The sequence below is a fragment of the Scomber japonicus genome, chromosome 5 (genome assembly GCF_027409825.1).
Source record: "Scomber japonicus isolate fScoJap1 chromosome 5, fScoJap1.pri, whole genome shotgun sequence".
NCBI classification, from domain to species: Eukaryota; Metazoa; Chordata; class Actinopteri; order Scombriformes; family Scombridae; genus Scomber; species Scomber japonicus.
In genome coordinates this window covers 16569352-16586248 of record NC_070582.1, presented here as the reverse complement: position 1 = coordinate 16586248, position 16897 = coordinate 16569352, and the positions used below count along the sequence as shown (strand labels likewise).

The following is a 16897-nucleotide window of genomic DNA, read 5'->3' as shown; positions in this document are numbered from 1 at the left end:
TTGGTTTTTTTGGGAGTTTGTAAGAACATGCCATCATGATATTAGTAACTGGCATTAGAAATATACAGTTTAATTGAGCCCAATGACAATGAATGATTACGACAATATAGTTTTCTTGAGGTTTGTGAAGTATATCCCTCAAAAACATAACTTTTACAATGTGAAGTCCCAAGCCAGTTTTCCCTTATAAACCCAAATGAGAACATGAAAGGGAACATCAAAATGCTCTAATTGTGAGTTAACTTTCCTTGTTGCCGACTCACAGTTAAAATTGATTTTTCATCCGGCCACTGCTCAATTATTTAGTCTCACAACAGTGATGTTGTTTGGGTGCAGTTAGGCTGAAAGAGATTGGAGGGATAATTTGACCAGAACTGAATACATTTTTGTCAGTGATGCAATCTAGGCCAGCTCCACAATGATGGCAAGAAAGCAATCATAATCAACAAGTGGGTCAGGCTGTAAATCTGTAAGCCTGCTTGTGCTTCAGAATTACATAATTACTTAATGTTCAGTATAAGAACACAAAAACATTTTATACACACTATGACACGTTAAAATATGGGAGGTTTTAGTCTAAATAAGAAACAATGGGTTTTCTTTTTAATTGTCCTTGATAGGATCAGTCAATGCTGATCTAAATTTAATTGTGATCAAAAATCTAATTTTGGCATTAACTCTCTAACTCTAACTTTCTAAAAATATACACACAGACACCAAGACACATATCATGCAATACATTTTCCACATCACTGCTGTATACTAGAAAGTGTTTCCTACATAAAGTTTACTCTTACAATAAGATGACAATTTAGAAGTTGAATTACAGTCTGACCTCACACATCTCAAATCTTCTCTGTAATGACAGCACTGCAGCTAAATGCTTGTGTGTTAGCAGCTCACAATATTATTTAATGACAACCTGTAAGTTACTGGCATATGGAGAAAGGAGAAAACATCTAGAACATGCTTGGGTCGCTCCTCTGTATTTGGCCTGATGAAGTCTATCTACAGGCTGGTGACTGTAAATATTTCAGCCATGTATCACTGAAACATGAGCTGAATCCTTTGTAGCTTTGTCATTGATTGAGAGTGAAATGACATGTCTTCCAGTCAGCCGTTAGAGTTAGGTCTGATGCCTCTCATGTAACAGAGTCACAGCTGGTATGCTGGGATCAATTCTGTGGTCTACTAGAAACAGGGTTCTGGGATCACAGGATTTCAGCAGACTTATGGTGGGATGATCTGATGGATGCACCGTTCACACAGACAAATAAGGCATGCTGTTAGAAATCCTATGCTGCATATGAAACTTAAAACTGTGTCTGTCATTGAAAGAGACACAGATGTCTTTGTGGCAATGTCTGACTCACTGTGTCAAGAAGCCAGATTGACTACTGTAATTTGGCATGCATGACGACGGTAGTCTGACCTCAGCATAAATGTTACTGTAAATCACCTGCAGGTAGATCTGAAATGTGAGGTACCATGATAACCTTTACAATCATACCAGAGACATTTGACACTAAAAGGCAGTCTGATGCAAGAACACGTATTATCTATAAGTTGACTTATTCTAAATTCAAACATTACTGCTATCATGTCAGTGTTGGACCTCTGCTGAAAGTGAATTAGATTACCCTTCCCTCCCTGTTGAGGTCATTGTATTGGGTGGATATAAGCAACCGTAATGTTAAAAGGATTAGGGAAGTATTTTCCTGGTGATATTTTTTTTCTTTCACAATAGTTCCACCTAGTGGGCATAAGAGAGACACCAGCACTCAAATCAAGTGTATGTAGCTCATAAAACAATGATGTATTACATGACAACACTGTAAATAACAAGAAAAAGAAACACAAATGTACAAAAAATAAGCAAGAAGGAATTAAGGCAAAGGCATATAGAACAAACAAATATGAACCCTGATCTTGCTTGGAGACCAGGAAGGATTTACATCATTGTGAGCAAATAAACAACAACAGAAAAAAAGTCTGGATTAAAACAAACAGAAATCAAACTGATTTACAGAGTAAATGTGGGTCACAGGTTACATCTACAGCTGTAAGTGAAAAGGGCTGAAGTCTACTAGTATGTTTCATACTAAACAGATTTGTAATAATCAATCATATGTCACATGAATATTGTATGAATTACCTATTAGGCAGTAGAAAGTATTAGATATCTGATGTTACAGCTTGCTGTGTGCACACTGGCAAATGCCAACAACTCATCCTTTGACTCTATTGCGCATCTTATTTTCTGCGAGCATCTGATGCGGAGTGCTCAGCGGACAGAGCCATCAGGAGATCTGACAGCGGCGCCCATGTAACTCTGGAGACAGACCTGAGGGCATTAATCATGAATGCCAGCCTCTCACTTTATCTGTGTGATCATTAAGCCATACTTTAGCATGATGATCACTCTCTGGAAATGAACTCCTGGAGGCTGCTTGCATTATTCATACCTACACGAGCACAGTCTGATTCCTATTCTTGGAAATGAGACTTAATGAAGGGTGGCCATATTTAGGCTCTGTGCTCTTGATGTGTCACTGAGTGGTGTGTCTGTGTTTTATCCTTTAGCAATCTGCCTCCCTTGCACCTGCGTGATCAGACCAAAGGGAAGTGACAGGTGTTGATGAGCCCACATTGACTGATATGCCCCTTTAAGGCAAACCCTGTCATTTGATTGGTTGACATTGCCATCATAGTGTGTTCGTAGCTATAAGAGCAAATGATCTGACAAAGCTTCAAAATGGGCCACTGACTTAACTGGCAGTTAATGCCTCAGGTCTATGTTTTTGAAAGTGATATCATTATTCTTGATTAATATGACTGGAGTGAACTGCATGTTCCATCTTCACACATATTGTTCTGAACTCAGAACATGTGTCACTTTTTACAGGCTTATTCAAGCTTCTTGAGGAGGAGTTGGCTAGTTGTATGAAGGTGTTTAGGAGCCTATACATCCAAATATCCCCACTGGTATAACACCATAATGTCATTTTCTCCCATTTGTCAGATGCATGTTTAGGATAGGTCCATAGAATATAAATGCCCCCAAAGGATTTTGAACATTCCCAAATGCACTGGGCTAAAATGCGTCTTGTTTGTTTTTTTAAAACGGTACATCTTGCAAGTACTTCAAAAGCTCAAGAGAATCAGTTTTGCTCCTCTGCTACTAGCATAAGTACAGGTAATTAGCTGGATATATGTGGATGGTTGTGGTGTGAGAGCTTGATGATGCTTTGCTCACATAATTGGTCTCTGAGGTGCTGATAGTCCATATGTGAAAAACTGCATACAAGTGATTCTATGAAAAACAAAGCCTGCATAAGATACAGTGTAGTTAAATAACGTGACCACACTATAAAAATGCACTTTAAGTGCATATGTATGGATTTAATGAACATATTGCTGAGAATATATCATTCATTTAATTCAATTGAATTATCTTATTTATAAAGATCATAATTTCTGCTCTGAAGATGCTCTGTAAAGCATTTTTCACCTCTGTAAGTCTCCTTGGTAACTACGATCTAGCTTTTGCATCATATTCATACTTTTCATGTCAGTCTCTTCATCTTGTATAATCTTGGTTTACTGCATAATTTTTGCTGTTTGACTGATCAAAAACTTTGCATCTGAAAAAATATTCAATATCAATGCTGCAGTATCAATGTTGGTGGAACGGCAACAGTGCTCTTTGAACATTGTTCTTTCTCCTAAAAGGGTTGAGGATAACCTATTGGAGAAAGAAAAAAAATGATTCCACCATACTGAATTGCAGAAGCCACTTATGTCTGTATTAGTGATCAATGTAGTCACTGAAGACCATCTCTGGAGACCATAATATTCCCACTGTAATATCAGGAAGGAACAGCAGCATTGATTTAGTCACATCGATATGCTGCAGACTTAAACTATAAATAATAAGCCATAGAAGTAGATTTGTTTTATTCTTCTGTGATTGACCAAAGCTTAGGTAATGACTGAACAGACTTGCAAATCTCTGTTGCAAACCGCTTAGAGTTTTAATAGACAAACTGAGAAACTCCCCAAGAGAAAAGCAGCAATGGATTGCAGTGGCTGTTTCATCATTTGTATAACCTACTCTAGTAATAATTGAGCAGGGGACAGATATTTTGGGTTCACAGGTCTCTTAATTAAAGGTGCTCAGTCCTCTGGTGAATGAGATCATTATCTCTGTAGATTGCGAATGAATCAGCTGCACAGTTCATAATAACATGAGTCCATTCCTCACTTTACAGGGGTCAAAATGTGTGACTTTGTCATCATGTGGCAAGCTGTGAAGTTGCAGTGTGTGTGCCTTTTTTTCTTTATTGTTTTGATGGACTTCTTGACAAATCATCTGATGTAACAGATTTGATTTTCCAAAGCTTTGATTTCCTGTCCAAATATTTGACCTGAATGCCCATTCAAGTATCTGACATTTGAGAGCATTTAATAACAGAGAAGCTAATCCGTGTCTGGCTCTGAGATGCTAGCAGGTTCAAATCTGATTGCAAATCAGTTTTACTCACAACACATAGCCTAATTATGGAATACACGTGATGACAGTGTGGTCGTGACTACCTTTTATAATTCCAGTATTAAAGACTGTAGTCAGGGTAAACATTAACTCAAACTGCGTCTGTTGCTCTACGGAAGACTGTGGTTGGTCATTTCAATCTTACAGATTAAGGAAGGATAATTGTTAAAGGTTCTGCAGGCGAGGTGATACAATTATCTGCCCTTTATTCACTACCTGTATAGAAGTAACTGGGGCTATTTATAGCATGAGTTGTAATTTACTTCTGAATTATTTTTTACAGTATATATAATCTGATTAGGTAGTCAGCTGCTGGGAGATGACTTTCCACCTCTGTCTTTCCATCTAAGACTTGAAAAATTAATTACATAGATACAGTACATATAAATAACTGCAGTTGCCATCTTGGGTCTGATTCAACACCACACTGCCTTGTCATTTCACACTCAGCTGGAGCTCAAATCAAGGCCAATTCACAATGAAAGGGTAGCTGGAGAGAATGAAGCTCTACTTATTATTCCTTCCGGCTTTTTGCAACTGGAATCATGGACGTTTCTCTCCCACTTGCCTTTACATGCTTTCAACAAAGGGCCCCCATCTCTGCTCCTCCAGTAATGATTAGTCTTTGTAGTTTTGCCCACAGAGAGGCTGGACTAAAAACAAGAGCAACAACATCTGACATCAATCAATTTGAAAAAGGTTCTGTAAACCTTTAAAATGGAAAGCAGTATGTAGTGGAGTATTCTATGGAGTGGATGATATCGGTCTATAATTCTTTTACCACTTAAGACTTAAGGTTTCAATCTGCCAGTAATGCAACATTTTTATTCTTCTTTACCTTTCACAATGAAGTATTTAATACAAATACATTAAATATGAGAAGTTTAAGCCAATACATTTTAGAAAGCGCCCTTCATGTCCTCACATTCTTATTTTATCATGTACTCCAATAAAGTATCTCAATCTCCTACTCCCATCTTTCTGATTATATTTATGCTCCTTGCCAATTGTCCTCCATTCAGTTTCCTCACTCACATGTTGACCATTTGCAGCCATATCACTACACAATATGTATTAGTCCAAATTCCCTTAGAAAGTTCTATGAGAAAGGTGCCTTTCTATTGATGCAGCTCTTCCTATCATTCATAACAACTTCCCCTTTTCAGGGCGAGTGTGAGGCAGATCTGTGCCAGCTGTCTTTGGACATGAATGCTGTCAGGTCGTCTGTCCACGTGAGTGCAGCCTTGCCCTGGGAGATGGAATCTGGGGCGGCAACGCTGTAACAATGCAGTCTGGGTAATCGATCTCCTCTACGTCCTGCCAATCACCTCGTGTAATCTGTAAATCAGGAACATATGACTAAATGGTGTAATTGATTCAGAGAAAGAGTAATCCAAAAAGTGGTAAACCTCTACCATTTTTTTATTCTCCTTGATTTCCTGGCAGATTGTTTTCCAGGCCACAAACTGTTTTCACCCTCTGTGATTACACTATGTTCTTACTGAAACAAGACAGAGAGGAATATAATGGATTTGGCTTTGGCTGACTGAAACTGAGTCCACAGTTAGATCGTAGCGGTTTTACAAAAATGTTTAAATTCAAACGGGGATTACCAAATAAAATCAGAGCCAAGCAGCATTACTTTGGAGTATTTTGCAACAGTGTGATTTAGGAGAAGGAGGCTGCTTTCATGATGTGCTCTGTTACCCGCTGTACTAACCATAATGTAATTTTGTCTAAAAAGCATGTACTTTTCACTTTTAATTCTTCTTGCAGAGCATCAAAGAATGAACCCATGATGTTTACCTTTACCACCTACAGATGGCAGTATTCAGTTTTAGATTTGGAGACACCAGCAGTTTCATTATGAATTCTAGTTGGCAGAAACACTGTATGTCTGTTGCGTAAGTATATTTTCTTTGAAGCCAAGCTGAAAGTACACCTCCAGGCTGTAGACATGGAAACTTGTGTCTTGATTCACACAGAACCTTAGAAAATGCTAATATAAAGATAACACATCACAGTAAGTTTTCTGTAGCAGCGTGCCTATTGCTTTCCTCAAAGGCATTCTTGTGAAATGTATTACTCGCAAGTCGCAACAATAATAATTAATATATCTATCATTACTTCTGTTATTATCATTCCATAAGGGGTCATCGTCTGTATTGTGTAGGTAGGGCACATATTTTAACCTTGCTATCTACACGTGAAAACAGATTAGCGTTTGTGTGGAAAAATACAACTCTTCCCTGCACAACACTTTCTGAGAAATGTGAAGTGATACTGAGCTAGCAGATTTAAATTTCCCTTTGTCTGTACAGCAGATCTGAAGTGGTGAAAATTACATCCTGCCTCACAAAACAATAAATCTGTTCCCTGTCAACATACCCTATAATTAGTATAACTGCAATATAAATCAGATAACACCCTTTCTTTGGTATTCTTTTATGCTTAATTGACCTGTTTCAGATCTTGGGTGAGACTAACAATGGGCTATTTCATAGATTATTTTTGCTGACATAGTTAGTTATTCCCCGTCTTTTTGCTTTTTGTGTTACTGCAAATTGGTACTCTCCCCAACCATAAAGGTGAAAGAGCTGTAATATGGATGTGACTTATTCTGTCTTCTTTGGGTAATATATGAGCAAAAAAGCTCTAAAAGAAAAAAAACCCTTTGAGTAATAATATGTAGTATCGTTCTTTGTATTTATGATCAGTAAATTCAAATAAAACAATCCGCAGCCATTTTGCATCAAACAAATATAACCACGTTTATTTCCAAAGTATAAAATTTCACACTATAAAGGCCACTTTTCAGGGTGAATCGACAACCTTTCCGTTTTAAGATTTACACAGAGAAATACCTTGTCCCTCTCTGCTGGTCTAACATACTGTCCAGTTCTGTGGCAAAATAACAGAATTGTTCTACTCCACCACAGAAAGTAGTTGGCAAGATCTGAATAATTTACTCAATACAGGAGAATGGCAGGAGAGTGAGAATTCCTGATTTTGTACATCCCACAGAGGAGCAGGTATTCTGAACGGCTCTCGCTTTATTAAACCGGCTTACAGGCACAGCTTGACGTTACAGGCACTGTTCGCCTTCTACTGGGAGACTCCAAAAAGAAATCTGCAGTTGACAATCTTTACAATGGCACCAGTCAGGCCACAAGAACATCCTCTGTTTGTACAAGCGGACCGACTCCTACTCCAGACCTCGCTGTCAGAGGCCCGTTGGCTCACTGCAGATCTGGTGAGTTGTCCAGATTTTGAGCGTAGCGTTCACATTCCTACTTACTAACCATGACGTGGTGCCCGCTGAGGTAGAACAGTTGTACCAAGACTTATTTATAAAGTATACAAATGAGTAACAGTCACATCAATAAACTTAAGAGTGGAGTCATGAGGGGGAGGAGAAAATAACGTCACATTTCACCCATTTCACACATTTCAGCACAACAATATGTAGACCACTGACATGTCTGGATATCTGAAATACTCCCTTCCAGCACAAACTACTTCTGCAATTCTTTCCCTTTCAGGCATAAATGGCATTTTCACAGATACTCAAACTGTATTATTGCATCTACAAGCCAGTGGGAACAATTCAGTTGTGAAATCACTAGCTCTGGTGACCCCGGCATGTGAAATCTATCCTTCCCACGCTCACACATGCTATTCAAGAGTGCAAACAAAAAAACAAAAATAAGTCAACAAAAGGAAACCAAGCAGACACTTGTCATGTCAGAGAGGGCACATTCCCATACAGAGAGTACAACATGTTCGTCGACACTCCTTCCACATCGAAAAGTAAATCTGTCATGTCCCTTTTGAAGGCTCCCGTCTCCCCTGAAGGCTGGAATGGGCTAAGCGAACTGACTGACTCCCGGCAGGGTAGGCAAGGCTAGGCTGGGCTCTGCAGTGCTCACAGCTGGACACCCAGCCCTCTATGTGGACTAGGACCAGCTGCTGTCCATCAAACCCCCCGTCCCCTTGCGGGTGATGATGCTCTCTGTTGATTTAAGAAGCCTCTCTAGACAGGGCGCGTTGATTTTGCCCGGCGGAGGCCCTCTGGGCACCGAGTCTGTTTTAGTGTGGGTGTCTGTGCTGGAGGACACAGCGTTGTCCTGCGTTAGGTCTCTGTCTCTGGGGGGCAGCAGGTGCCTGGGGCCAGCCTGGGCCTGCTCTGCTGTAGGGGAGCAAATGGGTGACGTGTGGAGCCACTTCAGGTTACTGGCAGAGTACGCTCCAGGAGGAGTGAGGTCGGTGACTCTCAGGGCTTTGGTGCTCACTGGAGGATCGCTGACGGTGATGGGGCTCACTGCTGCAGTTGCAATCACTGGAGATGGAGACAGCTGTTGGGAAAGAAGGACCAAAGTTAAACTTCATTTTAAACTCCAATAGATGCAGAGCCACATTAGCATTAGTTTGAGGTCGTGTAAGTCCACTATTGTCTCTCCTATTAGCCCTATTTTGCCCTATCTGGTTCTTTGCTAGCTGCTAGATACTCCACTATCTTCTCCAGCCAGTTGCTAACTTTCAAGTGTAGCAAAGCTTTTTCACTGATAACGGCTGCCTACTGCATCTGGAAACAGCCCTGATAAGAATGATGAGACTGAACAAAAACAGTTCAGCTACAGGCCGTAAGACCAAACAATAAGCTGAATGATGCTAAATTGTTTTGTAGCGCTGGGGGGAACCGCAATCAAGAGATGATTCTCTGTGGGTCAGACCCTTTCACATTGTAGTCATTTCATCTATTGTGAATATGAAAATATTGATTAGAGCAGCTTTAAAGTTATTGTGTTTCAGTTTAACCACTCATGAAGTTACAAAACAGCTTCTTTGTGGTGACTGAAAAAAATGGTACATAAAATTCTTGTTTATGCGTGGGTTAACCACAGAAATGAATCCTTGCCTTGAATGTGCAGGAATGTTCCAGAGGACTCTGACCATTCTTATTCCCTGAGAGACACTCCTCCAAAATTACCTTTTCTCCTCTGTCATTGTTCTTAGTGAACCTGAGACTGCAGTAATACCTCAGTAAAAATAGCTTTCAATCCTCCTTTCCCTGTCCCAGACCTGTGATTAAATAATAATAGATATTTTAGTCCCTCTTCCACAGCGTCATCACCATATGTTCTTGGCAGCAGGCCTTGTCTAACAGAAAAGCTCTTACACAACAGATCTATTCTTTAACAACTTTACCTTCAGTTTCTTGGTGGGAACTGCTTCCTCTGTGTGGGTGACTGGAAGTTGGTCTTGGAGTTTTACGTTAGGGAACCAGCTCTTCAGCATGTCCTCCATTTTAAGAATGATATTAATATATTTCTCCCTGAAAAAAGGAAGGAAGGAGAGAAACAGAGAGAGAGAGATATATATTTACTCAAGGTAACACGCATGAATCTTAGTGATCTACCACCAATCTTGCCAAGATCGGCTGTGAAATCTTATCTCTGCATCAATCTCAAACAGGAAATATGCAATCTTGAACAGTGAGTGCACACTAACACTCACTCAGAAAAGCCTGTACTCCATGTGTAGGGGGGAAATTGTCTTAAGTACATTTCTCACATGTTTTGCTCTCACACGTGGCCTGATGTGTAATAGTTCTGCTCGCCTCTAAATATAAACACCAAAGCCACAACGGTCTCCAACAGCGTCACTGTGAAAATAAACTGGTCGTAGTGACGCAGTTCTCATTGGAGGTGGGCAGAGAGCAGCGTCCCATTAACTCCCACCCCGTCAAAACCAGATGGAGGATAGGGATTAGCTCGTGTCATATGATCAGGACCTTCCTGCTATACTGCATTCAGAGCATGTTAATTTTATGTGAAAGATTATCCGCAACAGTGACTGCTAAAAAAGTCACTTTGATCCTATCTACCATTGTGTTGCTGCAGGGGCTGCCAGCTGGCAACATAGAGCAGGCACAGGGGACAATGGTAGGAGGGAAGGAGGGAGGGGTTTATTCCACCTTCCAGCCTCTGCCCCGACTGTCTGCAGGGAGGCTGCCACACCCACCCTTTGTTTCCCATATGAAGGCAGCAGCTGGTGGGTGAGGACTCCAATTAGTCCGTGCCAAACTCAGCAGCACTTCATCTTATATCCGTATACCTTGACGCAAAAACTCGCAGTGACTGGCTGCCCAACAGGCCCCACTTTGCTCCCCATACAGCTATCTGAAATGATGCTTTGGAAACCGAACTCCATTAACCTCTTATATAAATTATAAACTTTCAGTGTAATTGGATTGTGTTGATCTGATCGTAACATTATATATCTATGAAATGTCTATTTTAGCGCTGAAATAATGATCTAAATCTAAATAATGACCTAAATGAATAGAAAATCACTTGACTAAAATCAGTCTAATTATTCTATGATTTTGCTTATATTTTCTGTTACATACATTCAATTTCCAGTGTTTAAATATACTGAATCTAACACTAAAGAGGCTGATAATTACATCAATTTTATGATGTCAAGACAAAGAAATCTAAACATTTAAAAAACATATCACTAGATGTAGACTTTCTCTTTTAAAAGGGGTGATATCACACTCCATTATACCGTTTGGTAAGTGGAGAGCTAATCAAGCAGACACAAGCGTGCTGCTCCCACAGTGGAGCCTGATACATTTTTAACAAGATGGCCAGCTATAGTGAGACCCAGCGATCCCTGCAGTAAATTTATCCTGAAAGCGTGCAGGGGTAAAAGCTCCTCGCAGGGCAACCTGCTGTGAGCCATGTGTCACAGACATGTTGGAGGCTGCTTTGACCCACAAATAGCAAGCACAATTTTCTATCAGTTGTAGTGGAGTATATGTGGCTTAAATGTTTTGTAGTTATGATTCTGATTATGCTACTGAAAATCATTGGCAAGAAACATTTTCTGTTTCACTCACTAGATAAAATGTGCATTTGTAACTTCAAATGCATACACATATAAGGAGAATATTTAATATTATAAAGACAATATGGATTATTGTAGCATGTCGAACAGTATGTGGGTCAAGCTGAGGACACTCACCCCATGCAGGGGTTCTGCAGGACACCCATGATCCTTTGAATCCTGTCCATGGCCACACTCTCCTGGAAACTGCTGAGTCCTGAAAAAGAAGAAAGTTGTACCATGAGCCACACAAACTGTGTTGACAGCAGGGCTGAGTCTGTGGAGCAGATGGGTTGTGTGAAACGTGTGTGGGAGGGAACAGACTCCCTGCCTCTGTGTGGCCAGGAAGTGTCGGGTCACACAAAGTTTGGGTTTGACAACGATCCCAAAATGAGCCGCTTCAGAGCCAGTCTGAACGTTGCACTATCTTCCAGAGAGTCCCTTATAATGCCTATTAGACAATTCAGCAGCTGCTTTACTGGAAACTGCGGTACAGTATGTTCTCGCTCACCCCTGCCAAGCATCTAATTTACAAGAAAGCCTTAAGTGTGACATTGCTAGTTCTCAAGTGGTAAAAAATAACATTCAAATGAGGTTTTTTTCTCACTGCAAGGCCAGAAGGAGTCTCTTTATAAGTGTGTGTTACGTACACCTTTACCCAGAGTGACCTCCATTATGAAAGATAGACAGACACACAGAGAGGAAATACATGTGGTTACTTGATAGTCCCCCAAACATACATGTTTCAGACATCTTGATCTCAAATCTCAAGGCCGCATATTTCATTAAGAGTGGCATGCTGTCTACCAAGTCTACTGTTTTTCAAAGAAAGACAGAGAGAGGTGTATTGGCCTGAGAAATGGTTGTGTTAAACAGTAGATAATGTAGTGAAAGTGTTGTAAAGACAAAAACAGAAAATATCTGAAAAAAGTGACTTACGTTCTCTGTATCTCCCTGAACGAAGGCCATTCAAGATTGATGACAGTGGATGAATGTAGCATTGTAGCTCCATGCACTGAAAATAGATCAAATTTCTAGTTAATGTTTTAAAATGTGTCCAAAAAACTTTTGAAATATTTGGCTTTCACAAACTGCTGTTCATTCTAAGTTGCTCAACATTGTTTTGATAACGTGTAAACTCCCCTGATGAATGGGTTATGACAGATGGACTCTAGTTCCTCAGAAAAGTATGACTACCTATGTACTTAAACTGTTATTTGCATTGGTCATTTTTACTGGAAATGTCATGCATGAGGTACTCTGTGTTAGACCAGCAGGGAAGACGATCTAGGTGACAGGGCACGTTCTAGTTTTGCTGACACTATCAACCACCTCCTGTGGTTGACAGTGTCATGAGTCATGGAGGTTGCTCACCTTTCTGGTGAAAATCCGGTCTTTCTCTGATGCGTTGGTAATGAGCTGCCATTCTTTGTGCTCCCCCTCTGTGAAGCGATGAGGTCTCTTCAGTGCTTGCTGAGTGTCTTTGCCATTCATATTTTCTCCTTGTTGTGTTTTACACAGTCCGATGTTGTCCCTGCCCCATGTTTCAGTGCAGCCGGAAGGAGATCCCCGACTGGAGGCCTCCCTGACCTCGCTCCAGTTACTATCGTCCTCCTTCACCTCGTGGCGGCAGCTACTGTCAGACGGGCCCAGGTGTGACGAGGCGTTGGGGGATGAAGGAGCCTCTGTCTGGCTGCGATTTCTGGTACAGTCAAGCTCCTGTTCGCTCTCGTTGTCCTCATTGTCACTAGCCAGCCAGTCAATGGAGTTGTCCGAATCTGTAGCAGACATCCTTGGCTGCAGGCTCTAATTAGCACTGACCATCACTGACCTGGTAATGAGAAAGTCATGATTACTATAATGCAACAATACAAAAAGGAATGATGAAGATGTGAAACTGTAGCCTAAAACTAACAGAATTGAGCCCTTTTACCATATAAATGTGTGCAGCAGCAGCCAAAACCCTACTGGAGTGTCCTTGAGCTAACATTACATGTTATTCTGGAAAAAACCCCTCCAAAAACCCTGCACCTCGAGCCAAGCAGACATGAATAAAGGTAGAGAGACAGATTCTGAGCAGATGGTGGCAGTGGGACCACAGTTGTTGAGACCACAATGACCTGTTTGTTTTGCAGATGCGACACCTGAGCCAGTAAACACGGACTAGCCACCATCAAATGCAGACATCAAACATGCCAGTGTCCACAACAATCCTAAGCAGCCCTCAAACACTACCCGCTTCCAGTCAGAGACCCACATCTCTCCAAATTACTGTCATTGTGATTCTGCACATCTTGACGTCACACAAGAACAAACATCTACAATTCTTCTTTTTAGTGGCTTGACTGTTATTCTCCATTGGGACTCGGCCTGCCAGCTGCTACCACCACAATCATTCATAAACATTGTTAACTTGTTTATTCAAAGGGGGCAGGGGTCTGCCACCATGACAACTAGTCAAGCACAGACTGCAGACCTCCCATCAACACAAGTGACACTTAGGTTGGGGATTTTTACAAAATGGAAGAAATGTTGTTTTACAAATTTAGGAATGCCTAAATAAACTAAATGCTCTTCATAGATATTTAATTATTAACATCTCTTCAACGTGTTTCCTCAGTGATTATTATATCGCCCATCCTCCATAAAGGAAGTGACAACAGCATTTTCAGAAGAGAGATTATTTCTGGTGTTTGAATAGTTAACGCCTGGCATGTCTCTGGTTTCCTGTGAAATTGGAGGGTAGGAGAGTTAATTGCTCCCCAGTTCTTTGTCTCAGGATAACCATCTTATTGTTACATATGAGGGTGGAGCAGAGATTTACAGGTTTTACAAGCTCTAACATAACAATAACCCCAAAGAAGAAGAATTGATTCTTCTGATTGCAGGTAATAAATAATATGGCTCCGAGGCTCCAGAGAGCACAGTTGACCGGTTTTAGTGAGAATAAAATGAGTGGCCAGGTTACCACACAAGAGGCTGAACAGCTATAATCTAACACTACGTGTAAATTATATCTGAATAACATGAATTGGATGTGAAGGATATCAAGACTTGAAGATCCGATCCGATAAAACTCATCACAATTTCTACCCTTTTTGAAAAACTCAAATTCCAGCTGGTTATTTAAAAATATACAGGTATGCCTTTTTTCTTTCTTCATGTCTGTGTAAAGTGTCCATCAGCAAACTTCTGTGAAATATAATAATAAATGTATATGTTAAATAGATACTAAGACACTATGTGATGCATCATTTAGCAAGATATATTTTTCTATAAGAGGACATATGAGAGAAACACCACCCACTAGTCATTTCTTAGCCAATAAAAATGACATTACATGCAAATTATGCTTTAAAGATATTCAGTTCCATCTATGAGACATGTTATAAACTGCCTGCTCATTTACCACTGGGTTTGAATTCTGTAATAAAACTACACACATCACACTATCCAAATACCCACTTGTCCAGGGCCTTTTGAATACACCGCCTATAGACCTGCAGTCTTTCAAACTGAAATTCAAATAGCACCTTTACTACTGATAACACGTTTTTACATGACACACATTTCTTTCCTTCTTTCTTTCTTTTTTTAAAAACACACACTAGGTCTCCATTTCAGCATCTACCTGTGTAGGTGGGGCACATGAACTGAGATGCAACACCACTTAACACACTCACAGTTATTAAAAAAAGGGCGATACACATTAAATTTCCCTCATCCAGAGGTTAAATTCATCATATATATCCTCTAAGAGAAATGGAAAGAAAACCCCATCATGTCCAATCACCAGATCCTTTCGCCTTAATGCAGGTTTCAAAGCAGTTATTCAACAGACACAATAGACTTCCTCATCTCTCGTAGTAAATTTGGCAGCAAACACAGGTAGATTATATAAACCCACGAACACAGACAAGACTAATTGGCACACACCTAAATTGTCATGTCATAATATTAATCCTTCATCATAAATAACAGTTTTCTTATTTGCGATCATCATATGTCTGTCAAATTCCTCTAGATGCTTTTAGTGGGGTTTCTTTTTAAAATAGCATCATCTGGTGTTTTCATTCAGACACAGCGTTGGTCTGGATTGTTTGATCATGAGGATGAGATCTATGTGGATGAGCGCAGGTACACATACCTTCCCAGGATGGAGCGGACGGTGTTACTCTTCCTTTGTTCAGCGGTAAATCCAGCAAGACTGTCGGGCTGAAAGCAGCTGATGTGTTGGACGTGCGCTGTGAGAGTAAGGAGGCAGTACAGCTAGTGATCGGCCCGTGTTGCTTCTCCCAAGGCAACGTGTCTGGGAGGGCGGGATTAGAGGGGAGCGGCTCTCCCATTTGCTCCTCAAACGCCCCCGACTGACAAATCGGCGCCTTAGCTCAGAGCAGCCGCGGAGTGATAGGCGAGGCCGGTTTACATATGCAAATGACATGGAAATGACACAAACACGTGGACACGCGGATCGGTTTCATTTCAACAGCTGGGCGAAAAGTCAATCCAGGGCTAGTTTTGGTCATTCTAGAGGCATTCTTCCTCATTATATCATCTGGATGATGATGATGCCTGTAGTTGTGGCATGTCAGTAAACTGAGCAGCATGTATAAAGGCACAGTCAGCAGTTTCAGCAACAACTGATAGAGCTTGCTGAAGGACACTTCATCAGACTATTTGAACACAGATAGCCTGGCCATCTGTCTGAGCTATAATTTTCCAAGGTTTAGAATACATCTACCACCTAATGTACAATGGGCAATGGGATATGAGTCACAGGAGTCTCTAAATATAGGTTAATTGATCGATTAAGATGAATTATAATCAAATAATTAGTCATTCTGTTATGTTGCTCGTCTTTAGAAACCATGAAATCTTACTAAGAAAGTGGGGGGGTTTTTTCAAGTGAAACTGCCTGTAATTGTAGATGCACTTGGCATGCAGACTGTGTTCAGTCTGCGTTTTTTTTTTTTTTTTTTTTTTTTTTGGACACAGTGACGGTAAATGCATGACTCACAGGACCCCAGTTTGACTGCCTGAGAGGGTGGGATTAGGAGCACTCTGTCAGAGGCCAGACGAGGATCCTGAGTTTGGAGCCAGTGAGTCATGAACCCTCTCACAGCAAACGTGATCACGTGCATCTAAGATACACCCACAGAAAAAGCAAAGCCAACCTCCTCTCCTCGTCTCTCCCTCAATTGACAATGAGGACCAGTGGAGTCAAACACATCTAACAAAACACACACACACACACACACACACACACACACACACATTTCTTTCCTTTCTATCTGCAGTGGCTAGGTCACATGTGAAAATGCGCTGAGAGTTGTTTACAGAGTCAAAGATCAGATACATGCCCAGACAGTTTTAACAACTGGGTGCAAATCTGTCAAGCATACAATCCAGAAGGACGTCTTGGAGTGTCTTTATAGCCTACCATGGTAATTA

The 16897-nt window shown here is 40.7% G+C and overlaps 1 protein-coding gene across 1 annotated transcript; it reads right to left on the bottom strand.

Annotated features, from left to right (window-relative positions):
* Positions 1-7304: 7304 nt before the first annotated feature.
* LOC128358528 (circadian-associated transcriptional repressor) lies at positions 7305-15700 on the bottom strand. The gene is made up of 6 exons (XM_053318846.1): positions 15594-15700; positions 12821-13277; positions 12386-12461; positions 11585-11663; positions 9761-9887; positions 7305-8907 (listed from the first exon to the last, which is right to left on the bottom strand). The coding sequence occupies exons 2-6, from the start codon at positions 13235-13237 to the stop codon at positions 8509-8511; spliced, it is 1098 nt and encodes a 365-aa protein (XP_053174821.1). The 5' UTR covers positions 13238-13277; positions 15594-15700; the 3' UTR covers positions 7305-8508.
* Positions 15701-16897: the final 1197 nt, after the last annotated feature.

Coding starts and splice junctions, on each gene's coding strand:
- LOC128358528 (XM_053318846.1), bottom strand. CDS start 13,237: ATGTCTGCTACAGATTCGGACAACTCCATTGACTGGCTGGCTAGTGAC. Junction 9,888..11,584: donor CTGCAGAACCCCTGCATGGG/GTGAGTGTCCTC, acceptor TCCTTTTTTCAG/GGAGAAATATATTAATATCA. Junction 8,908..9,760: donor TTCCCACCAAGAAACTGAAG/GTAAAGTTGTTA, acceptor CTTTCCCAACAG/CTGTCTCCATCTCCAGTGAT.